The sequence below is a fragment of the Oncorhynchus kisutch genome, linkage group LG13, assembly GCF_002021735.2.
Source record: "Oncorhynchus kisutch isolate 150728-3 linkage group LG13, Okis_V2, whole genome shotgun sequence".
In the NCBI taxonomy this organism is placed as follows: Eukaryota; Metazoa; Chordata; class Actinopteri; order Salmoniformes; family Salmonidae; genus Oncorhynchus; species Oncorhynchus kisutch.
The window spans coordinates 33,229,359-33,255,408 of NC_034186.2; the positions used below are offsets into that span (position 1 = coordinate 33,229,359).

The 26,050-nt window shown below is 41.0% G+C and overlaps 1 protein-coding gene and 1 long non-coding RNA gene across 7 annotated transcripts in view; one reads left to right on the forward strand and one right to left on the reverse strand.

Annotated features, from left to right (window-relative positions):
- The window catches only part of nfic (nuclear factor I/C), a 118,395-nt gene extending 98,794 nt beyond the window's left edge, over positions 1-19,601 (reverse strand). Inside the window, exon 1 of one of the 6 annotated variants that reach the window (XM_020499045.2) lies at positions 19,496-19,601. In XM_020499045.2, the coding sequence (XP_020354634.1) occupies positions 19,496-19,498 (3 nt within the window). In that variant the 5' untranslated portion in view covers positions 19,499-19,601. Of the gene's footprint in view, positions 1-17,276; positions 18,278-19,495 lie in introns of those variants that run through there. The other 5 variants (XM_031786050.1, XM_020499041.2, XM_020499044.2 and 2 more) reach the window with 5 other exon arrangements.
- Positions 18,283-25,081, forward strand: LOC109902580 (uncharacterized). The gene is made up of 2 exons (XR_002256907.2): positions 18,283-19,725; positions 24,705-25,081. It is a non-coding gene; the product is annotated as an uncharacterized LOC109902580 (long non-coding RNA).
- The last annotated feature ends 969 nt before the right edge of the window (positions 25,082-26,050 follow it).

Genomic DNA, 26,050 nt, shown 5'->3' on the forward strand with positions numbered 1-26,050 from the left:
CTGGTCATTTATGAACATTGAACATCTTGACCATGTTCTGTTATAATCTCCACCCGGCACAGCCAGAAGAGGACTGGCCACCCCACATAGCCTGGTTCCTCTCTAGGTTTCTTCCTAGGTATTGGCCTTTCTAGGGAGTTTTTCCTAGCCACCGTGCTTCTACACCTGCATTGCTTGCTGTTTGGGGTTTTAGGCTGGGTTTCTGTACAGCACTTTGAGATATCAGCTGATGTACGAAGGGCTATATAAATAAATTTGATTTGATTTGATTTGACTTACTTGCAGGTTCCTTCGCGACAATGCAACAACAATAAGGAATAATAAAAGATAAGAATATGAACATAAAGTAAATGGCTCAGTAGAATAGAAAACATTTTAGCATTAGAATAATACAGGAAGGCACAATTTATAGTCCAACATTTACACGTGTTTTGGGGAATTGGTGGGCAAGTGTTTAAATTGTGCAGTATTTAGTTGTAATGTGCTCGTAGCATGAATGTTTGTGTAGTGTGTGTGTGTTTGGATCAGTGTATATCTGTGTGTATATCTGTGTGTGTGTGTGTGTGTGTGTGTGTGTGTGTGTGCGTGCGTGCGTGCGTGCGTGTGTGTGTGTGTGTGAGGTAAGGTGTTGAGAATCAGTGCAGGTGGTCAGTCCAGTTCATGTGTTCAGCAGTCTGATGGCTTGTAAATAGAAACTGTCTCTGAGCCAGTTGGTATCAGACCTCATCCACGGGTCTTTGATGATGCTGCGGGCCTTCCTCAGGCACTGTTTCAAATAGATGCCCCGGATGGGTGGGGACACGGTCCAAGTGATGTATTGGGCCATCTTCACCACCCGCTGGAGGGCCTTGCGGTCGCGGTCCCATTCCCGCACCAGGTCAGGATGCTCTTGATGGTGCAGCAGTAGTATTTGGAGAGGACCGGGATGGCTTTGTTTTGCTGACGTAGAGGATGATGCCACCAAAAGCGTTGCACGACATCCATCGAAACTCGCATCGGACTAACCAACCGGTTACTGGGATCAAATGCACCCTAAAGGACCCATTGAGCGGCTTGAGTCACAGATGCTGTTTTTCACTCAGTAAGCAATGAGTAATAATATAAAACCATATGCATGACATCATGACAGAACTTTCTAGTGGTGCTGTTGGATCATCTCCATTCATAGTTCCAGCTTGTTACAGTTGGACACATATACAATTGGTTTTATTGGCACTTGATTCAGATGTTATCCTGGTCTTTCCCTTGCAGTAGATATCAGAAACCACATACCCAATGAACCTACAGACACACAAAAAAGGCCTAGCTAAAAAAACAAACATTGTAACCGACTTCATATAACAGCCGGTGGCAAGACTGAAAATTCCAATGCGCCACTGCCCATCGATAACTATCAGAGGGGGTCCATGTAGAGCAGACACTGTGACTGCAGGCATGTGGACACGTCATGCCTCCACACGTGAACATGACAACAGCAGACCCCATTAGCTCCAGTGACCCAGAGATAGGGTTGATAGGGTTCTTCAACACATACTGTACTCACACAGATACATGTACAGTGGGCTCAGGAAAAACACACCTTTAGATACAATATATACACAAAAGTATGTGGCCACCCCTTCAAATTAGTGGATAAGGCTATTTCAGACACACCCGTTACGGACAGGAGTATAAAATCGACATGCAATCTCCGTAGACAAACATTGGCAGTAGAATGGTCTTACTGAAGAGCTCAGTGACTTTCAACGTGGCACCGTCATAGGATGCTATCTTTCCAACAAGTCCTCTTTGCTCTGCTAGAGCTGCCTCAGTCAAATGTAAATGCTGTTATTGTGAAATGGAAACCTCTAGGGGCAACAAAGGCTCAGCCGCTGAAGTTGTAGGCCCCACAAGCTCACAGAACGGGACCTCCGAGTGCTGAAGTGCGTAGCGTGTAAAAATGGTCTGTCCTCGTTTGCAAAACTCACCGAGTTCCAAACTGACTCTGGAAGCAACGTCAGCACAATAACTGTTTGTTGGGGAGCTTCATAAAATGGGTTTCCATGGCCGAACAGCCACACACAAGCCTAAGATCACCATACGCCATGCCAAGCGTCGGCTGGAGTGGTGTAAAGCTCACCTCCATTGGGCTCTGGAGCAGTAGAAACACGTTCTCTGGAGTGATAATTCACGCTTCACCATCTGGCTGTCCAAAGGACAAATCTGGGTTTGGCAGATACCAGGAGAACACTACCTGCCCCAATGCATAGTGCCAACTGTAAAGTTTGGTGGAGGATGAGGAATAATGGTCTGGGGCTGTTTTTCATGGCTCAGTCTAGGCCCCTTAGTTCCAGTGAAGGGAAATCTTAACCCTACAGCATACAATGAGATTCTAGACAATTCTGTGCTTCCAACTTTGTGGCAACAGTTTGGGGAAGGTCCTTTCCTGTTTCAGCATGACATCCCATCCGAAAGACGGCACCCTACACAGGGCAGTGTCCCCAATCACTGCCCTGGAGAATTGGGATATTTTTGTAGACCAGAGGAAAGAGTGCCTCCTACTGGCCCTCAAACACCACTTCCAGCAGCATCTGGTCTCCCATCCAGGAACTGACCAGGACCAACCCTGCTTAGCTTCAGAAGCAAGCCAGCAGTGGTATGGAGGGTGATATGCTGCTGGCATACATAAAAAGGACGGTCTCTGAAAACTATTTCCATTCCAGCTGTTTCTACATTACAATAGTCTTTACTTAAGTGGAGACAGATTACAAAATGTTTTCATGGAATTCTGACGCCCTTTTGAAAACTGCCCCATTTCAAAGCATGTCTGCCTCTGTGAGAGAGAAACAATGCCATTTTGTAAACTAGACAATTCCTTTTTAGGCTACACTCACAGTCATCATGTTAAGGTTTTTTACATGTGAAGGTGCACCATGGACACAATCATTAAGTCATTGTACAGTGAAAGTACCGTATGCACTAGACAGAACACATGCCCCCTAGACTTCATGCAAATACAACGGAACATGACTATACATACTAACATATTGATGTCCCAATTACGGTACACTGTGCATGAAAAGTAGAACATGGAGTCTTGGAGAGGCATCTGCAAAATGGCATAAAGCGCACCACAGGGAACCCTGTGATAAACTACTCATAGCTGGATTAATAATGGATGTTTATAACGCTGCTAAACACAACAAAACTATTTGGGAAAGCAGACAACAGCTATTTAAAACCCGCCTGTGTAATGAGTGTGCCAATGCAGGCTCAGACAACACTAAGCCCAGAACGGTCCTCCTCCCAGCTCGACAGAGAATAATCCACACAAGACAGGGAAATAAACTGACTGTGGTGAAGGGCAGACCACAGACACACAGGTGACAGGTCTTCCTGTTTCTACAGAAGATGTTAATGTATTGTAGTGTCATAAAGAAATCATATTTGATACTATGTAAGGTGATTTATGATTAGAATGGGGGGGGCCGAGGCTGATTATGCCTGAGGAGCTAGGGGGTTTCAGTAGCCTTCCTGGCCTGCGGTTGACTGGTCCATGGACAGGCGGGGTCCCCGTCTCCTCTCCACCCCTGTCCTCTCCACTGCTTTAATCACATTAATTGAATTTGGGTTCAGCTCTCTACTGTGACAGCACAGTTCTAATCCTGGAGAATCCAGGGAAAAATAACTAGGTCTTCCTTCTCTCTCTATGTCTTTTTCGCCACTCCTCTATGTCAGGGGAACCGCAGATCCGAGAGAGAGCGAGAGACCCAAATCAAATTAAATCTACTTTCAAATGGGATGAATAATTGATCAGTCAAAAAGAGGAGGCTATGGAGCCTTTCAATAATTTAAAGTCAGAAGTGAATTTCAAGACTGGCTGACAGTTATCCGTCCCAGTCTGAAGCTTTCTTTATCAAGATCGGTTAAGTCACATGGTTTTTAAAAGCAACTGTGAGAGTTTTATTGAAGCTCTAACAAAAATGAGTTGCTGTCAAGAGAATGTATTTCTCTTCCATGAGTGCTAGCAACACTTGCAGCCTCTGCGCTGTCAGTATGGTTGAGGGGCAGGTGTAAGGTGTTTAACATTTGCGTCATTTAGCAGACGCTCTTACCCAGAGCAACTTGCAGCAGTGACTTCATACATGTTCATACTTTTTTCATACTGGTCCCCAATGGGAATCACACCCACAACCCTGGCATCACAAGCGCCATGCTCTACCAACTGAGCCACACGGGACACATACTAACATATTTTACTCTACTAGCATCTCTAATGAGAAAAATGTCATGAACGGATAAGTTGTTTGGTGACAGAAGCACAACCGTTCACAAAATGTTTAGCCTCTTTAAAAGTATGTCTGTAGCAACTCTGTTAAGGTGCTGTAATATTCAGTAAACATATGAGAACTTGCGTACGTGGATCGATGTCTTGAACAACCAGTTAGATTTCCTATGATCATAAATACAGTTGTCCTAAGTTGCCCTGACCTCTTTTACCCTCTTAACAGCCAGGATGTTGTGGCCACAAGCCTCAAGGCATTACATAAATAGAGGGAAATAGAGAATTACAATAGTATTACTGTGCTTTTCTAGTTGATTAAAGCACATAAAAGCAGTGGTTTAAAGTACTTAAGTAAAAATAGTTTAAGTACTACTTATGTTGTTTTTTGGGGTATCTGTACATTACTTTACTATTTTCCCTGACATCCAAAAGTACTCGTTACATTTTGAATGCTTAACAGGACAGGAAAATTATCCAATTCACACACTTATCAAGAGAACATCCCTGGTCATCCCTACTGCCTCTGATCTGGCAGACTCACTAAACACGAATGCCTCTTTTGTAAATTATGTCTGAGTGTTGGAGTGTGCCCCTGGCTATTCTTGAAAAACAAAAACATTTAATGGTGCCATCTGGTTTGCTTAATATAAGGAATATTAAATGATTTATACTTTTACTTTTGATACTCAAGTATATTTTAGCATTTACATTTACTTTTGATACCTAAGTATATTTAAAACCAAATACTTTTTAGATTTTTACTCAAGTAGTATTTGACTGGGTGACTTTCACTTAAGTCATTTTCTATTAACGTATCTTTACTTTTACTCAACTATGACAATTGGGTACTTTTCCCACCACTGCATCAAAGTACGCTGTTGTTTTCCATACTGGTCATTGAATGATTCAAATAGAGAAATGCTGGAGGCTTACGTGGCTGATTAAAAGAAACGACATTTTGTGTCTATTCATAGAAATTGATTGAATAGATAAACATGGTTCTATATCTCAGAGGGCACAACAGAAGGATCAGCTTAAAAACAAAATATAATTAGGACCAGCTTGGCAATGGATAAATGTCTGTTGACTTTCCGCTAAATGTTTCCCAGATTAAACTAACTCTGACCCAAATTGGAAGAGCTTTGCGTCTGCCGTGCCATTCTAGGTAAAATAACTGAGTGACCTGATCATGACGGGCCAACAGCAATCCCCTATCTCTGTCTCTTTCTCTCCATCTCCATCTCAGTCTATCTCTCTCTGTGTCTCTCCCTCACTCTGTGGCTGGTTGATTTCTCAAGCAGCAGTAAATCCTGACAGTGATGTCCCCAGCGCCTCTCTCCCTAACAGTTACATTCAATTACATAACATACTAGCGGGCTAATCTCCCTAATCCCTGTCGTGCCACAACAGGGCACCGCTCTGAGCCTTGAACAAAGCCTGTTCTTTAAGCTCCCTTCCTCCTCCATAAGTGTTTTGAGGAAGAAAACCCTGCCCTGAGAGCTGTGCTGGAGCCATCAGGCCTTGTGCTGCCACTCAGTGAGATGTGGGCTGACTGCTCTTTGAAGATCAACCCACTGAGCCTCACTGTGGCCGAATCCCACTCTGGTAATGAGGTTTGCTTTTATTGAGTCTTCAATTGACCTGCTTGTTCCCTAGTCTCAAGTATCATTTTGTAACTGGAATCTCCCTGTGATATTGAAACAGCGTGGTTTGGGGGGGGGGGGGGGGAAGCATCCTTTCAGTAACACATGTTCAGAATCATCATTTCATAATATGCTAACTTAAAATATGACTGGGAAAAAATGCACACCATTTCTCTGAGGAATTGAGGAAGCTAAATGCTTTGTTTCAATATTTTCCCACTGACATGTTAAATATGTATTCTATTTCCTGTAGACTGAGTGTTCTCAGAACAGCTCAAATGAAACCGTTTACTGTACTTCACCATCGGTTCATTGATGTCATAACATTCAACCTTTACTTAACCAGGTTACAGTATCGAGAACGTATTCTTTTTTCCATACGTGTTCCATTAGACAGCCTCCTCTACAGCTTCCAACAACCTTGACAATGTTTATCAATAAACATCACACCGCCTCGGAGTGCAGTTATGTGGCAACCATCAGGGCTGAAGGAAAAGGAAATTCTCATGTGCAATATTGCCTGTTGAGATAAGACTGGGTGAGAGCGATATTCCTGTCCTACTTCTGCAGCCGAACGGTGCTGGAGTCATATTAGGTCACAGCAGAATGGCCAAATGTTGACGTGTCCTCATGGTTCCCAGCTCGTTGCCAAGCCTCCTAATTCACAGGGAGCCCTGTCTGGGCTTGTGACACACACACCTCTGAAGGGGCCTGCAGTCTTTCTGCTTCTCTCTCCCTCTCTCTCCTTCTTTAGGGCTCAATACAATCAGTTTTATTTTTTCCCCCAAAAATTATTTTTTCCCCTCGTTTTTTGGGGCGGGGATTCCTCTCTCAAAATCACACGTTTTTAATAAAAAGACAACAACATCGTGTGTTCTAAGTCCACAACAATGCTAAAACCACATCAGGAGACCACTTTTGAGGTCTGGGAAAAATCTAAGAAATTTGTATCATTGGGTGTAGATACCCTATAATTCAGTGTGTACCAGAAGACAGTTAACATTATTAGCATGATTGCTAACGGCTACACAAAGTGGTAGACAAACACACACACACAGACAGAGGCATTCCCACACTGCCGCTGTAGAAAGCTGAAGGAAAATAAGAATCACTGATGAATTTTGTTCATGTCTTATGATAATCTGTTGCAAATGACTGAATTAATACATTTAGTAGATTTCCTACTTGGTTCAATACATTTAGTAGATTTCCTACTTGGTTCAATACATTTAGTAGATTTCCTACTTGGTTCAATACATTTAATAGATTTCCTACTTGGTTCAATACATTTAGTAGATTTCCTACTTGGTTCAATACATTTTTTAATATTGTCTGTATTCCCGTGATGCCGTCCGCGTTCTCCGCATCGCCGATTTTATCGGGCCCTCTCCCTCGAATGTAATTTCTGACAACTCTTAAGCCCGTCGATATATGTTGCACAGTGTGAGAGCGCCGGGAAGACGAGGAATACACTCACAGTGTCATCTAAAGTGAAGAGAAAAGAGAGTGAGCAGGATGCTCTTAAACCCTTTCAATAAAGAGACCCAGCATGAATAGATGCACTGTGCTCTGTCCTCAGTTTTTCTCCTCTGCTCTGCTTGGTGGGAGAGCGGTTGTAAGTGAACGGTTCATGCAAAAAAAGTCCACAATAAAAGAGGGAGAACACAAAACTTGCTGAACATGGTTTATCCCCCAGCAGCTTTGCAATAGAGGTCCATTCAGGCACAGGGTAAAGCCCCCAATCATATCCCAACCTCTTGCCAGCCCAGGCCCAAGCACTGTCCTCACAGGTATCCTAGGTCACCGCCCTTGAGAGTACGCCCCCCACCCACTCTCCTGTTCCCCCCAACTATTAGCATGGCACACCGGATGAAAGGGTGAACTTATTTCCCACACAAAGAAATCCCTCTACAGGGGGACAATGACAAGCATGACTGTGTTGTAGATTGCCTCATTAGGTCAACTGTCATGGAAACGTTGACATGCACTTAAAAAATATCCTTTCATCAAAAATTCTGATCATGACCACCATCAACAGATCTTCTGAAACATCAATATCATACAATTCCCTCAAGAATACCCTTTGGTTTGCCCTAATTTTGGAGAGGAGCTTCCTAAATGAATTCAACTCATGTCTGGGACCAGTGCCGTGTGGCGTATGTGAGCCAAGGAGGGTTGAGTTCCAGCAGCCCGGCAGCAGCCAGCTAGCAGGAGTCCCACGGGACTGTCTCTATCTCCGTACTTCCTGCAAATCTCTACACTGAGCAGCCTCTGCTTTGACAGTGATATATGATGTGCCTAAATACTCGAACATTGTCTGCATTCACTGTCACAGTGAAGTTATTGCTGCTGAATAGGTTTTTTAGTTATTCTTTTTCTTATGCAATTAAGTCAACCCCGTGTGACTAGGAAACCCTGTGTGACTAGGAAACCCTGTGTGACTAGGAAACTCCGTGTGACTAGGAAACCCTGTGTGACTAGGAAACCCCGTGTGACTAGGAAACCCTGTGTGACTAGGAAACCCTGTGTGACTAGGAAACCCTGTGTGACTAGGAAACCCCGTGTGACTAGGAAACCCTGTGTGACTAGGAAACCCTGTGTGACTAGGAAACCCCGTGTGACTAGGAAACCCTGTGTGACTAGGAAACCCCGTGTGACTAGGAAACCCTGTGTGACTAGGAAACCCTGTGTGACTAGGAAACCCTGTGTGACTAGGAAACCCCGTGTGACTAGGAAACCCTGTGTGACTAGGAAACCCCGTGTGACTAGGAAACCCTGTGTGACTAGGAAACCCTGTGTGACTAGGAAACCCCGTGTGACTAGGAAACCCTGTGTGACTAGGAAACCCTGTGTGACTAGGAAACCCTGTGTGACTAGGAAACCCCGTGTGACTAGGAAACCCCGTGTGACTAGGAAACCCCGTGTGACTAGGAAACCCTGTGTGACTAGGAAACCCCGTGTGACTAGGAAACCCTGTGTGACTAGGAAACCCTGTGTGACTAGGAAACCCTGTGTGACTAGGAAACCCCGTGTGACTAGGAAACCCTGTGTGACTAGGAAACCCTGTGTGACTAGGAAACCCTGTGTGACTAGGAAACCCTGTTTTGACTGAGTGAAACTAAAACATGGGAGTAAAACCAACCACAGGCACGGAGCAGTTTCTAAGCATTTCAGGTTCCTGCTAAACCAAATAATTCAACAGAAGGGATCTGTCAGTCCTTTCTAAATTCCACCGTTATGTCAAAGTAACAATGAACAATGCGTGTGGTTTCGAACCTGCAGAACAGTGTCAGTTTCCTTCACGGTAAATGTTTTATGCTTCTGATTCTGCTAAAGAAACATAGGAATTATTTTTGTTCTGGTAATTACAGGCCGACTATTAAGCAGTGTGAAACTGTACCTCGGTGCACTGGGCTCCAACTTCCCCCTACTGTAATTAAATCACAAATGACCTGCAACGAGGATGGAATATCAGAACTGGGCATCTCAATAGAGGGCAGGATAGTTCCTTGTCACTTGTCCAACAGGAACATAATAGACACAAGAGAGCCTGCTGCAGAGGGCACCACCATACAGTACAACACACATCCCACCAGTACTGTACTGTAGGTCTGCTGGTAGACTGGGAGAAACCCACAGAGCCCACTGGGCTCCTGCTGCAGCAGTACAGTACCTGCTGTGTCCATGACCTGGATGAGATGACATGATGGGCTATGGATCAGGCTTGAAGAGAGGCTGTTCTACTGTCTGCATTAGTCAGTCAGGGATAGAGCTGAACCCAGCTAGGAGAGACGGAGGGACAAAGAACAAGCCTGTTTTCCACTGTGACAAGCATCACTAGTGTTTCAATTGAGTATGTTCTTAGAGACATGCATTTTGAAATATGCCAATAAACTGTGTTGCATTAATTAAAGCTTAATTTGAGGTGGTAATATAGTAGCCGTATTAATATTAAGGATATAAACAAAGTGGTGGACAAGTCACATGTGGCTGTCTCACACTGAGCCAAAATATTTTGAGTTTCAGCTCCAGGAGGGAAAAAAACTCAAGCCATACAAAATATGCATGATTGACCTCCTGAGAGCACCTGCAGCAGAGCAGTGAGCAGTGCGAATGTTTGCCCTCCCTCAGCGGCCGTTGTGCATGAATGGGTCCCAATCACAGAACACAGCATTATCTCCTCGCTTACCGTTCCTCTCTACAGCCTTAAACAACAGAACCATCTCCACACACTGCTACATGTATGCCGTTCTTTTATAGTACAGTACACAGGAGAAGTGGTGTTAAAGTGGTCATGATCGCCCTGCCACCTCGCACCAGCACCTCTGCCACACACACACACACACACAATTATCAAAGGCAAACAGAGCCAAGATCCTGAATGCCCTTTCTATCCCTATGTGTTGAGCCTTCAAAATAAGAACTTGTCATGTGCCAGAGTATTCCTGATAAACAATTCATATCACTGTCGGATCAATATACACTACGTGGCGTACAGCCTCACACAAAGACAACCTGAAGCTATGATGAGATGAGCAAAATCCTTTAAGGATTTAACATTTAAGGATAAAGTTTGGTGGACGTTAGAAAGCGTAATTGAATGGTTAAAAAATCAGGAATTCAGTCAGGTGCATAAAAAGCCTACATAACAAGGCAACATAACAAGGCAACATAACAAGGCAACATAACAAAGCTACATTGGCACCAGCAGCAGACCAAGGTTAGATTCACAGATATTTTTTTTTTTAAACCAGTGCTGTGCCACGGCAGCAGTATATTTTTGATATCCCTCCAGTTGGACCATTTCAAAAAGCGTCTCCAGCAGCACTCTGTGTTGCCAAGAACGGAGGTTCTTCTCACATCGACCTAATACTGAGCCTCAAACCCCGTAACTCTGAAACAAACTGCCTGCCTTCACAAGCTTTCATCCACTTCCAAAACACATACACAGACAGTAAACACAGTAAAGACCATGCCTCTCCATTTCCAGAGCTTTGCCCATGTGGGAACACGATAATAGATATTATATATCTTTCAGACAAATACAAACAACTGAATACGAATAGGGAACACAGAGCTGTGAGCTGAAGTGTAGCCTATTTGTTTGTGTTTGTAATTCCTTCTATCTAATAGCACTTCAGAGACTAGATGTAGTTGTTCTAACTGGCTCCCGTAGACCAGGTCTGGGCCAGGGTTTTGGCATCCACTATAAGCATCATTCCACAAGATGAGACATTGCCAACCTGGTTAAACTGTCACAGAGCTAGCAACACCCTGGTCTGGCCAATGTGACAAGTGAAAAGCCCAGAAAGCTTCCTCAGTTTCTAATCTCCCCTGGCTGCCGGTGAGAGGAGGTTGCATATTCAGATGGAATTTAAACAAGGCATCATACTGTAAATATTAAAAAATGTTCCTCACCATGCTCCCTGCCGAGGAACCTGGGTGTGATATGAAATGCAGCCAACCTTCCACAGACATCTGCAGCGACGGACACATGGAGTCCCATCCTCTATGCCAAGAGTCCCGAGGTTTTATAACTGCGGGCACTTTTTAGGGTCCCCCCTCCCACTTTCCCTAGTGACAATCAGGCAGTCACCGGGATCAACACATGAAGGCAGTTGCTCCACTTAGGATCCGTCCCATTTTTCCACTTCTTGACATTAATAAATAAAGACTTTTAAAAAGTAGAAGACCCCCCCCCCCCCCCCCCCACCAACACTCCAGAGAAGCCAATAATCAAAATAAACTTAATTAGCATGTTGATTGGCACACGCAGGCAGACAGCGACCATCCTCAGATACAGTGCATCTGATGAGCAGTGCAGAGGAACAGCATGTCAGGGACTGCCCCTCAGGACACAGAGGAAAAGTGGGGCAAGAATTTCTGCTCCAAAAGAACTCTCCCCACCCCCACTCTAGCAATGATTGCTTCAGAGAGGACCAGTCACTACCCAGCAGGGGTTCTGTTGGAAACTGTTCGGTTTGAGAGAGCAGCAAGCGCCACTCAAAACACAATGTGTCCAACCATGGAGAGCATTTCAGCATTAGTTAAAGAAGGGCCTGCTCTTGAGACTGGGCTTAAAAAGTACTGGGGAGGAAACCTAAACTTTTATAACATGCTTATGCAACGCGGGCACTGATCGCACAAAAGCAAAACTATTATGCAGACGGATGAATGGAAACAACTTTGCAAACGACAAGTACAGCAGGGACAAAAAGAAAGGCCTGTGTTGAGTAAGAGAACAATCATGAGATTTAGATTTCACATCCATTACAACAAAACACAGGGCAGGTGAGTGAATTCTGGGTGATTTTAACATGGTGAAATGGTTTGAATGTGTAGCGGCCAGCTCAGGCTTGGATTGGCCCGACGCTGGGCTCTCTCGTGGGCACTAATTGCAGCTCTAATGGAATGAATCGATGACAAATGGGGGCAGGAGAGCACACTTACAGCACAGTGGGATTTGAGATCTCCAACAGACATCAGAGTGTGTTGGCAAACATGCCCCAAACTGTGTCTGCTCAGGCTTACAAAGCCTCAGTCTCAGATTGACAGATAATATAAACTGACATGCTTTGAAGTACTCTATCTTGAAAATGTTTGCCTTCAAAAAACAAAAGGTAGGTCATAATTTAATGTTATTCATGATCATGCGATTCAGCATAATACATTTAGTAAATATCTACATTTGTCAAAAATAACAGAAAAATTGTCATCCATGAATTCCACATATATTTTTACCAAGCATTAAACCCCTGCCTACTCATGTTTTGCTCTACTCCCTCTCAAAATATATATTTGACTCTATATCTGTTTTTGTATGCAGCTGTAGGAATACCCTGGTGTGACTGTCACTTTGTAACTGAGGGCATGCACTTAGTCATGACAAGATTTATTGACCATACTGATGCTAGCTTGGGGTTATGCCCCTTAAAACCCACTGCCACAAGCAGGGAAACCTGCTGAAAATAATTTGCTAAACAGTGGTTTAGGGGTCAGCAAAAACTCAGTCAGGCCATTAAGAATCGCTTATGATTAAGAATCGCTTATGAATTCAAGGAAATGAAACTCTGAAGTAAAGAAAAAAATCTTCTTCTTGGAAAAGTTAGCAGAACATTTGAATCTTGCGATCTGCATTTCGCAGCTACAGAGAGGAGAAGAAGCAGAAAAGGAATAATGTGTAATAACTTGTGCGTTAGCAGTGCCACAACCCTTCAGGTTGCCAGCAGAGCCAGAGCCGCAGCAGCGTTGTCTGGCTCGCCCTGCCTCCCTCCCTCGCTCTCTCCCAGCCTCCCCTCTCTCTCCCTGCCTCAGACAGCCAGCAGACCAGAGGCCTCATATGCAACCCTGGTCCGACCCTTCACCTCCTGCCTGCCTGCCTAGCTGATTGGCCTGCGACAGCTACAGTACAGTGCAGCAGCACACTGTGGAGCTCAGCCTGGCTCACTCCAGCTATCAGACCCTGTCAAAATAACACCAGGAAAAGGTGCAACTTGAGCTGGGCACAAGAGCAGCTCTCCTCTCCTCAGGTGGAGGCTCACGGCTCAGAAATTAGCATGGCAAAGTGCCTCAACTCCAACTTTAGAAAACTATAGTGGAGTGCGTTTTTGTAAACAAACATTTCTTCCCTCATTTAGAACAGGGTTACTAGTGGTCCGAATTCAGAATTTTCAGGTGTTTACAAATTAAAATACACAGGAATTTATGAATTACTTGTGCATTCCAACTTAATGAAAGGAGCCGATCGCTGCTGTTTTAAAAGGAACTGTTTCGCTTTATTAACGTGAATCTAAATACTACAAACAGCACTGATATTCTACTACCATAAATCAAGTCTGAATTCACCATTGTTCAAAACTTTTAAAGATGTGCATATGAGCAATTCAACAAACCAGCTGGCTGCATAAACTAGGAGTTAAAACTACTAATCCTACATAATTACTCAACTTTATTACTTTTCACGTCACAATTGGTTTAGCATCTTAATTATTTCATTTGGATAATCTCAATGAATAAACAATAGGTGCATAGGCTCATTTTAACAAATCATAATTATATACTGTATATTTCAGTAAAAATATAATGTCACTATCTGAGACACCAATAAAGTATTATAAAAACTAAAATAAAACTGGCAAAGGTATTATTTAGTTTGAACTGCTAAAATTCATATAAGGCAACTCCAAAAGCACACTAATAATACAACTGGCACCAGTATTATTACAAAGTTCAGTTACAATACTATTGAAATATACATTCAGTAAAACATATGGAACCTGTTGCATACAGCAACATGAGTAATTGTTTCTAATATTCTTTCTTCTCCTTCAGAAACCCTCCTTCAGAATAACAGTTTAGAACCATGCAACAATGTGTCTGTTTATTTTTTAAGAAAAGTACAATTTCCTCTGTAATTAAAACAAATCTTTGAACAGGGCTATAAAATCCATTGCAGATCCCAAAGCCAAAGTCAATATGGCAGTTGTGTCCATCTGAAATGCCACATCAAGTCTCATATTCAATATACAGTATTCTGCCTTTTACTGAAAATCGACCTTAAAACACCCTTTGTCCTTGCTTGAGTTCTGCCAACTGGCAAGCAAACCCAAGCTCTTCCCTGGATTCCTCTTGCAGTGCATTTATTAACGGAAACTAAAGCACTATTTATGTCTTCAGCTATAAAAACAAGGTATATAGATTTTTTATCACGTTCCTTTATGTGAATTAAGTTAAGTGTAATTCCATTTGAAAAAAATTAAACATTTGAATTTTACTGGTGAACTACATAGGTCTCTATGAAGACTTTATGGCTATGACTTATCATGTGTAAATGGATTCTAAGACTATCAATAAATGGAAGAAAGTTTTTTCATATGTAGATCATTTTAACCAAGTGAAACACATCCACCTACAGACTGAAACAGGTTCCTCAAATCTAACCATGGACTATTATAGGCCTACCTAGCAAGGTCATAGGCTACGTGGTTTCTCTCATGTAGGCCAGGCTGTCCCTTTCTTTAGATATTACTTCTCTCTAAGTTTTACATTCAAAGTGTATGAAATATTAGCTCCTCAATTACAACTCAATTAAATGTTTATTGCATACTAGATGAAAAATACATTTTCTTCAACTAGATGCCAAAAAATATTGTGTGTCAACCTGACTCAAATTAGGCCTAATCCTAATGCATGAAGCAAAAACAAAAGATCAACATCAGGTAAGAAATGTGCTTTTGACTTGTTCAATCATAAATATTCTAAATAAATATCCTGACAGCAGACTGTGATAGCTGTTCTAAATAAATATCCTGATAGCAGACTGAGATAGCTGTTCTAAATAAATATCCTGATAGCAGACTGTGATAGCTGTTCTAAATAAATATCCTGATAGCAGACTGAGATAGCTGTTCTAAATAAATATCCTGATAGCAGACTGTGATAGCTGTTCTAAATAAATATCCTGATAGCAGACTGAGATAGCTGTTCTAAATAAATATCCTGATAGCAGACTGTGATAGCTGTTCTAAATAAATATCCTGATAGCAGACTGTGATAGCTGTTCTAAATAAATATCCTGATAGCAGACTGTGATAGCTGTTCTAAATAAATATCCTGATAGCAGACTGAGATAGCTGTTCTAAATAAATATCCTGATAGCAGACTGTGATAGCTGTTCTAAATAAATATCCTGATAGCAGACTGAGATAGCTGTTCTAAATAAATATCCTGATAGCAGACTGTGATAGCTGTTCTAAATAAATATCCTGATAGCAGACTGAGATAGCTGTTCTAAATAAATATCCTGATAGCAGACTGTGATAGCTGTTCTAAATAAATATCCTGATAGCAGACTGTGATAGCTGTTCTAAATAAATATCCTGATAGCAGACTGTGATAGCTGTTCTAAATAAATATCCTGATAGCAGACTGTGATAGCTGTTCTAAATAAATATCCTGACAGCAGACTGTGATAGCTGTTCTAAATAAATATCCTGACAGCAGACTGTGATAGCTGTTCTAAATAAATATCATGACAGCAGACTGTGATAGCTGTTCTAAATAAATATCCTGACAGCAGACTGTGATAGCTGTTCTAAATAAATATCCTGATAGCAGACCGTGATAGCTGTTCTAAATAAATATCCTGATAGCAGACTGTGATAGCTGTTCTAAATAAATATCCTGATTGCAGACTGTGATAGCTGTTCTAAATAAATATCCTGACAGCAGACTGTGAAAGCTGTTCTAAATAAATATCCTGACAGCAGACTGTGATAGCTGTTCTAAATAAATATCCTGACAGCAGACTGTGATAGCTGTTCTAAATAAATATCCTGACAGCAGACTGTGATAGCTGTTCTAAATAAATATCCTGATAGCAGACTGTGATAGCTGTTCTAAATAAATATCCTGATAGCAGACTGTGATAGCTGTTCTAAATAAATATCCTGATAGCAGACTGTGATAGCTGTTCTAAATAAATATCCTGATAGCAGACTGTGATAGCTGTTCTAAATAAATATCCTGATAGCAGACTGTGATAGCTGTTCTAAATAAATATCCTGATAGCAGACTGAGATAGCTGTTCTAAATAAATATCCTGATAGCAGACTGTGATAGCTGTTCTAAATAAATATCCTGACAGCAGACTGTGATAGCTGTTCTAAATAAACAGATAGACTATTTGGATACACAACTTTCCGCACTCCAAAATGTCACAAAACGCTTTAAGTGCAAACTACTCCAATGACACAGGTAAAGAACACACACACACAAACACACAGACACACACACACATTATTTACAATTATTCTAAGCATTTAAATAATTAATCAGGACATCATTACTGAGCCGAAGTGCTCCAGGCCTGACCACAGTTCTTGGGGTGGTTTGTTGTCCCTCCTTAACTCAAAAGAGAGTGGGATACTTTGTGGAGAACTCTCCATACACAGGGTCGATAGCCTAACTTTTTCTGATACTTTAAGATGAAGAATTGTGATACTTCTGGCATGCACAGCTTGCCATCATGAGTCTTCATCGGTCACAGCTAATTAATTAAATGTTATTTTAGCCATACACTTCTCCAAAGTTAACACACTTCATGAAAAACTGGGACAAAAAAAAAATCTGCTTTAAACATGAGTCAGCATAATGCTATTGAGTAAACTATAGCAGTGATAACAAAAAGACTGAAGTTAATATAGGCTGAGAGACTCAGGTTTCCACGTCTCCTTACTGACTGTGCCAACACTCATCCCGCCCTTTTCTAAACTGAAATATCATCTGCATTTCATAGCCACGTTCATTCAGTCAATACAGAAGCTCATGCATAATAACTCCCCAAAAAGTAAGCAAACGGCATAATTTACCTGAGTAAGACAGAGAGGAGAGTACATCATGATGAAAATGAACTTATATCGACTTGTCAGGTAGCAAAAGACAGACAAGTTAGTGAATCATTCTTTTACAGTTCATCATCATCATCATCATCACCATAAACGCCTCCACCATCGCCTCAATTGACTTGCAGTTTACGTCCACTAAGGTGTTAGCCCTCCAAAAATGATGACACAGAAGAAAAGTTCAACTTAATAATCCTGAAAAATAAAAAGAGTAACTTTGAATAAAAATTGGGAAAGCTAGGAAATGAAAAGGCTCGGGCAATCTGTTCCATTTAGGAAATGGGGGGAGAAAAAGAATCAAAGAATGACAAAATGAAAAAGAGGGAGGAAAGAAATGACGTTATGAAAATAGCCCATCCCCCCAAAAGAACTTAAAGAAGCAGTAACCCTGATTCCCTGTGTCCAGCAATACCCGTTAAATCCACGAAAAACAAAGTAATGCGTTTAGATCATCAGGAGCAACGCTGGAACGGATGGTCAGAAACGAAAATTGCAGAGGACTTTCTCTCACCCAAGCAAGAGCGTACACTCCCTCCCTCGCGAAGCATATCCCAGCATCGAGGACAGCGATGTTGCATGTGCGCTTGTGCCGTTTATTCAAAACGTGTCGTTGGCAAATTGCTGCGTAATATCGTACAAATTAACCATTGGAGTGCGTTGATGACAGTCTTGCATCACAGAGACAATAGCCTGCACTCACAAGTGGCCTCTCACGACTAACGTACAACACGAACTACACTTAATTGAGCTGTTATTACTGTAAATGTAACAGCTTTTCAAAATGTTCAGAATCGATAAGCTTCTGATAACGTGGATATCCTAATCATGCAATACCAATTCAGAAAACCAAGCTTCTGAATTCATCCGTTATCAACTGTTTTCTATAAACATGTCACGCAGACATTTATACAAACTAATAATAAGCTAGAAACGTATGTACGTAAACGCGCAAAGACGTCAGTGGTAAGCATACAGTTACTTTTCATTGAATTCAGACTTAACCTACTTGTATCCATTTCTACAGTATTGTATTTATTGTCAGATGTGACTTGACCACAAAACAAGTGGTAGGTGTAATGACAATAATATTTGGAGAACTATCCATGAAAGATGATCACATTCTCTCTTTCAACTATATGGACACGTTCTGCTTTTGTAACTATGCACACAAAAAGTTGATTGTAAGGGGCCTATAAAGTGTAAGTATATCCCCATGTCATTATACACAAGAGTAGGCCTATACATGGACTCTCCATATGGGCAGACCAGAGAAAAAGGACATACAAACTTTCTTCTTGGTTTACTTTGAGTGAGTAGACCAGGTTATCTCCGGTAAAAGCTAAGAAAACTATTCTGAGATCAGTCTGAAGGGACAATGCTGTCTGCATCAATATTGTTTTCACCTTGATCTGACAATACCGTGAAGTAATAATTGCATCCAATCCATTAGCACAAGTTTGTCTATAGCAGTTCGGTGGTGTTGGTGGGTAATCAACCTTCATGAAGTGAACTGCAGTTCAGACAAAATTGGCCATTTTGTTATCTATGACATCCAAAAATATAACGTCCTGAATATATTTATTTGATATTTCCAAAACGGCGGGCCAAATAAATTATATTGTTTTCACAAAAACTCTAAATATGCCAGTTGAGTGCACTTTCAAAACACTCGCGAGTATGTGTGTTATAACCGCACTCGGACTGTACTGCATCCAGGGACGGAGCACCTCTGTCGGTCTACGGTTCAAATTCAAGCCGGCGCGCCTGAGGCTACGGCCATTTTCTGCTGAACAAACTAAACCCCGCACAGTCTATTGGCTTTGAACTTCAACTTGGCCTTCGACGTCCGGTACGGAATCTGCGTTGCCCCACAAAAAAACTAATACATTTCACTACGGGAGAAGTGCCAAAACGCTTTGCAGACTATCTTAATCATTATGCGCTGGTGTAACAAATATACAGTATGTCTGCATTTCTAGCCTTTCCATCGAACGTTCCGCTTGGCTAAAAACCAACAAGAAAATGAGTAGCCCAACTGCTGAGAAACAAAGGAGCAGAACACCAAAATACAGCTCTACGCTATTATCGTAATTGGATTTTACAAAGTGCACACAACTCGTGATCATTCTCGCCTTGCGTCTGTTGGAACATGGACAAATAATGATTAAATTGATTTGTTAACGTACCATTTCAAAGCGAAACTGCCAACCCCCCAGAAAAGTTATAGTTTATGCAGCACAACGGTTCAGCGCCTGGTCATCTCGTTGACGGGTTTCTATTATTATTCCATATCCATTTATCCGCGAACAGAGGTAATCCGTGGTCTTCGGAGGGGAGACTACACCGCACAGAGATCAATCAGAAACGTCCCACGCGAAGTCTGCAGCTTCAACCCCAGCAGAATCCTCGCTACAAGGTACAATAGAACAAAATAAAGATTTTAATATAATAATATTTACAGCTACGATTTCGGGCAGAAACTGCTAACTGTAAACTGCTTGATGGTGTCGTAATGTATAGTGCTGTTGTTGGTTGTCTATCTTTAAATTACAGAACTGAGTCTTCGGTCTCATTGCTTTGCAGCATTGTACACATAGATGTCCTTAGTTATGATGGTACCAATGCTTCGTATGATCATAGATGTCCTTAAAGACGATGGGCTAATAGGAGATCTTACAGTCGTCTCGGAGAAAGAATATATGAACACGAAGGTGGTGTGTGTGTGACTGTGTGCGCGGATGTGTGTGTGCGAGAGAGGGAGTGTGTGTGGCTTAGGGCATTGTATTAGGGTGGCACTTGATGCCGTAGTTCATAAAAAGCAAAAAGACAACTATTTACCCACTGTGAGCCGCTATTACAAAACATGTCATCTCTGATAGATATACTATGAAATTGTTCTTCCTCTCACTGTTCTATGGCAAGTTTCAAGTTTGGAACATGGCTATACTTCTCTGTGTGTGTGTGTGTGTGTGTGTGTGTGTGTGTGTGTGTGTGTGTGTGTGTGTGTGTGTGTGTGTGTGTGTGTGTGTGTGTGTGTGTGTGTTTACAGAATGTGTGTGTGTGTTTTCAGAATTACATCCCCAGCTTTTTATTACACTGGTGTAAACAATTCAATTCAATGTATTTCCTGGGAGTGAACCTCATGGTTTAGAAAGCTGTCAACGTTTCAGGTGTTGTCAAATCTGCCATTGCCTTTTACCCCACTTTGCTCACACACTTTTCAAGAGAGCAGCAGGGAACTTGACCACAGTCGGTTGTGCGTAAATCCTCAAGGAAAATACATCTCAAGTTTGCTATAGCCTACTATTATACTAACATTCCAAACAGAAGATGATTTGATAATTTATTAATGAGTAGCCTATTTATAATTAATTCATAGCCTAGTCGTTTTGCTATTGATATTCACTTTCATAAATGTAGAAGTATTCTTATAACTTTACTTTTTCACGGAATTAACTCCGGGTCTCCAACTGGTTTCTGCAGCTTCATATTGGAAACGTTAAAAAAAAGTTTACCAATATTCTTCAACAATCACGAAAGTATGTGGCTTATGACATGTTATAACTGAAAACATTTAGGAATGTCATACTTGAGTTTATAAGAGTGACATTCCCAAATAATAACCCAGTGTGTTCACCTGCTTTCTGCGTTTCAATTCATTAGGCCTAAAGCGATTGAAAACTGTAGGCCATGTGCACATTTAAAAACATCATAAAGCAGTATATATATTACATAATTCTAGAAATGAGTGATAATTGACCTACATGAATATGCATTCTTTAGTTGAAGAATTCGGTTTTTATTGCAATTATATAACTAGGTTCTAAGAGATGTGTAGCTTGCATGCGAGAGACCATTTTTGTCGCTACCTATCTTAAACTGAACTAATTATTTTTAGTACTAGCAATTACATCCCCTTTGTATAGGCAATTACTGGATTATTTTTCTCTTTCGATTTAACTTCACTGTTCTAATGTCAAATGGCCCTTTCATTAGAATCGTAATATAACAATTTGATTAAGAATATTAAGGTCTTATCTGGGGTAGGAACTTGATTACCCAATGGATAATACACCTGTTTGAATTGAAGTCTCAGGTTTGCATTTTAACAGTCAAACGAATCATGCAAAATCCATACAGAAGTATTTAATATGAGACAAAAATCCATTCAATAGTGAGTGTGAGATTGTGTTTTCTGACTTTGATCGCACCTTTTATTTGCTAATGACGCAATAGCCTAATGTTTGATAGTTAGATCTAAGCCCAAACAAGGCTTTTCATTATGTACTGTTTTTTGAAAATGCAGGTTTATGCAACTGAAAGAATTCATTTTTAAAACATCTACTCATGGGAAAAATATTTTTTAACCCTTCAAATGCTAAAACAAATGTTTTACTTGTTGCTCACTTCTTGGATGACGTTAATTTAAAAAATCGATTGGGGTCCATGCCTTGTATATTTCACCACAGTGTACTGGGTAGGCCTATTTGAATTGAATATGGCTATTTGTAATTGACGGTTCCAACATGCATTGTACAAGATATTCATGGATTTGATTTTCAAATAACCATAAATGTATCATTTGAAGACTAAATATAAACCTTTTTTTCCTAAACTGGTGATATGAGAGGTAAAGTAGGCTATTTATATGAAACAAACAAATAATATTTCTAAAATGTCAAACTGCTTTGACAATAAACTCAATGTCTTCTAATAACATTTTTGAAGATGGCTAAATTGTATTTCTCCTGACATGGATTTAAAATACAAAATCACTTCCAGGTTACCAATAATTATGAGGTCTTTTAAATTACACTGTGAGATAAATTATATATGTTTTGTTTATTTATGGTTGGTTGTTGATACTTTTTAGTTCTGAAGTCCAGTAATTGTTAATTCTAAGCCCCTTAGCAGAAGTATTGGAAATGTTATAAAATGTTTATGATAGTTTTGGACAGGACCACAAGAACCTTCATTAAACAGTAAACAAAATTAGAAATACAATTATCTTGTATTGATTAGAAAGCCTCTGGCCAAATAAATGTTCTTGCTTGGAAGAGTTTGTTCAACTCTAGCCTATATGGAATGACATCAGAATAACAAATGCAACAGGTTTTGTCTAATTAACCATCGGGAACCATTCACTGATCCATGGATGCATGAATCAAAAGAGGACAAAGAGAAAGTACAATACTGATAACCTCAGCAGAACTACTTGGGATTGGTCACTCTTTTGTTTCTTTTACCTTGGGATTTCTTAAAAAACAGATGTCTGGTAGTTATTTTATGATTTCTAATCTGTAGCTTAAATTATAATGAAATTATTAGAAAATCAAACTGAAGAAATCTTGCAGACAGGAATTAAACATTGCTTTTGTTATTTAGTTTGAATGAGTTTTCAATATGAAACCATGTGGTGCAAACGTCATACAATCTCCCGCCATTATGCTATTGTGCATCATAAAGTTGTTTTTAAAATGTAAATGATTGATTTCATAAAGTCGGCCTTGTCAGGCTAATTTATAACTACATCTTCTCATGGTGTAGGCCTGATATAGACTCAATAGTGTGGGTAGTAGGCCTACATAAATATAATCTAAGGTATCATGAATACTTGATTGGAACATTCCAAAGTATATTTCCTTTATTAATAAAATATGTATGCGACTGAAATCTCAGATTAGGATTTGGCCCATCAAGAGGCATTATACAGAATTTTTTTTATGTTTAAAATTTTTATCATGAAAAGTGAAGAACAAATACATAGTCTTATAAAGCAGAGTGTGGGTCTGTGGGACCACTCACAGTAAAATACTATGGGTTGGACCAAGAATATAAGCGTAACATGTAAAGTGTTGGTCCCATGTTTCATGAGCTGATATTAAAAAAAGATCCCAGAATTTGTCCATACACACAAAAAGTTTATTTCTCTCAAATTTTGTGCACAGATTTGTTTACATACCTGTTAGTGAACATTTCTCCTTGCCAAGATAATCCATCCACCTGACAAGTGTGGCATATCAAGAAGATGATTAAACAGCATGATAATTACACAGGTGCACCTTGTACTGGGGACAATAAAAGGCCACTTTAAAATGTGCAGTTGTGTCACACAACACAATGCCACAGATGTCTACAATTTTGAGGAAGCATGCAATTGGCATGCTGACTGCAGGAATGCCCACCAGAGCTGTTACCAGATAATTTAATGTTCATTTCTCTACCATAAGCCGCCTCCAATGCTGTTTTAGAAAATTTGGCAGTACGTCCAACCGGCCTCACAACCTCTGACCACATGTGTAACCACGCCAGCCCAGGACCACATCCGGCTTCTTCACCCTCGGGATCATTTTGAGACCAGCCACACGGACAGCTGATAAAACTGAGGAGTATTTCTGTCTGTAATAAAGCTCTTTTGTGGGGAAAACTAATTCTGATTGGCTGGGCCTGGCTCCCCAGTGGGTGGGCCGATGCCCTCCCAGGCTCACCATGTAGGCCGTCATTGTAAATAAGAATTTGTTCTTTAACTGACTTGCCTAGTTAAATAAAGTTTTTTTTTAATGTTATAAATGGCTGCGCCCCTACCCAGTCATGTGAAATCCATAGATTAAGGCCTAATTAATTTATTTCAATTGAAGGCCCAAAAGATTGTCAAAGACTCCAGTCACCCAAGTCATAGACTGTTCTCTCTGCTACCCGCACGGCAAGCGGTACCGGAACGCCAACGCCAACACTACTCACTGTTTATTATCTATGCATAGTCACTTTACCCCTACCTACCTCGACTAACCTGTATCCCCGCACATTGCCTTGGTACCGGTACCCCCTGTATATAGCCTCGTTATTGTTATTTTATTGTGTTCCTTACATTTTTTAAACTTTAGTTTATTTAGTAAATATTTTCTTAACTCTATTTCTTGAACTGCATTGTTGGTTAAGGGCTTGTATGTAAGTAAGCATTTCATGGTAAGGACTACATCTGTTGTATTTGGTGACAAATACAATTTGATTTCCTTATATGTACTGTAACTGTATGTTGCATTTATATTTATATTCTTGTTCAGTCTACAGTACATGTCATGTTCTGCAACAAATATTGATGTTGGAGAATAGCATCCTCTATCACCTGTAAAAATAGGACTTGACAATGTCAAGCATACATTTTTTAATAAACTCTATTTACAAGATGCAGAGAGGCGATTTTATGAAATAATTAAATGAGAGCAAAACCCCATCTTGATGAAATACTACATACATTACTCAGTCAAGAACTACTTATGCTACCACGTGCTTACACAATGCAATTCCTGAGATTCATTCACTTATGGTCAAATGAACTTGCAGATTCGTGATGTGTCTAACCCACCTTTGGTTATCTGCTCCTCTCATCCATAGGCCACTGGGTTTGGTGGAGTAAGCTGTCTTGGCATGCCATCTGACCTTACCACAGGAAGGCTGTGCTGGAGCGAGCGGGAAAGACATGATCCCACCGTTCAATATGAATTGAAGGGTTCCTGTAAAAATCTACAGCTAAAAAGGTGTATTTCCTAAAGACAGAGGAGTGAGAGCCAGGACTGGCGCTATGACATCAACTGACAATGAAAGTAGTATTTCAAACCTCAAAACTATGACAAGGGCCTTGCATGTCATCTTTACGTAAGTGAACAGGATGCATGCAAAAGCATACAGATATGCTGAACTCAATGGAAAAGTGAGTGAAGTGTAATGTTTGACATGAATAAAGGTCTCCTGAAGAGGGCAGTACCAGAGTGTGTTTCATGGAGTTGCCTGGTAGTCAGCATTCTGTCTCACTGCTTTATGAACCTTACAGTGATGCTCACTTTGCAATGGTGAAATTCTAAATGCTATACATCAAAATGATAAGAATCTACACTACATGACCAAAAGTATGTGGACACCTGCTCGAACATCTCATTCCAAAATCATCGGCATTAATATGGAGTTGGTCCCCCCTTTGCTGCTATAACAACCAGCCACTCTTCTGGGAAGGCATTCTAGTAGATGTTGGAACATTTCTGCGAGGACTTGCTTCCATTCAGCCACAAGGTCATTAGTAAGGTCAGGCACGGATGTTGGGCAATTAGGCTTGGTTTGCAGGCGGAGTTCTAATTCATCCCAAAGGTCTTCGATGGGGTTGATTTCAGGTCTCTGTGCAGGCCTGTCAAGTTCTTCCACACCAGTCAACAAACCATTTCTGTATGGACCTTGCTTTGTGCACTGGGGCATTGTCATGTTGAAACAGAAAAGGGCCTCCCCCAAACTGTTGCCACAAAGTTAGAATCACATAATCATCTAGAATGACATTGTATGCTGTAGTGTTAAGATTTCCCTTCCCTGGTACTAAGGGGCCTAGCCCAAACCATGAAAAACAGCCCCAGACCATTATTCCTCTTCCACCAAACTTTACAGTTGCTACTATGCATTCGGGCAGGTAGTGTTCTCCTGGCATAGGCCAAACCCAGATTCTTCCGTTGGACTGCCAGTTGGTGAAGCGTGATTCATCACTCCAGAGAAAGAGTTTCCAATGCTCCAAAGTCCAATGGTGGCAACCTTTACACCACTCCAGCCAACGCTTGGCATTGAGCATGGTGACCTTAGGTTTGTTTGCGGCTGCTCAACCATGGAAACCCATTTCATGAAGCTCCCGATGAACAGCTCGTGCTGACGTTGCTTCCAGGGGCAGTTTGGAACTCAGTAGTGAGTGTTGCAACTGATGACAG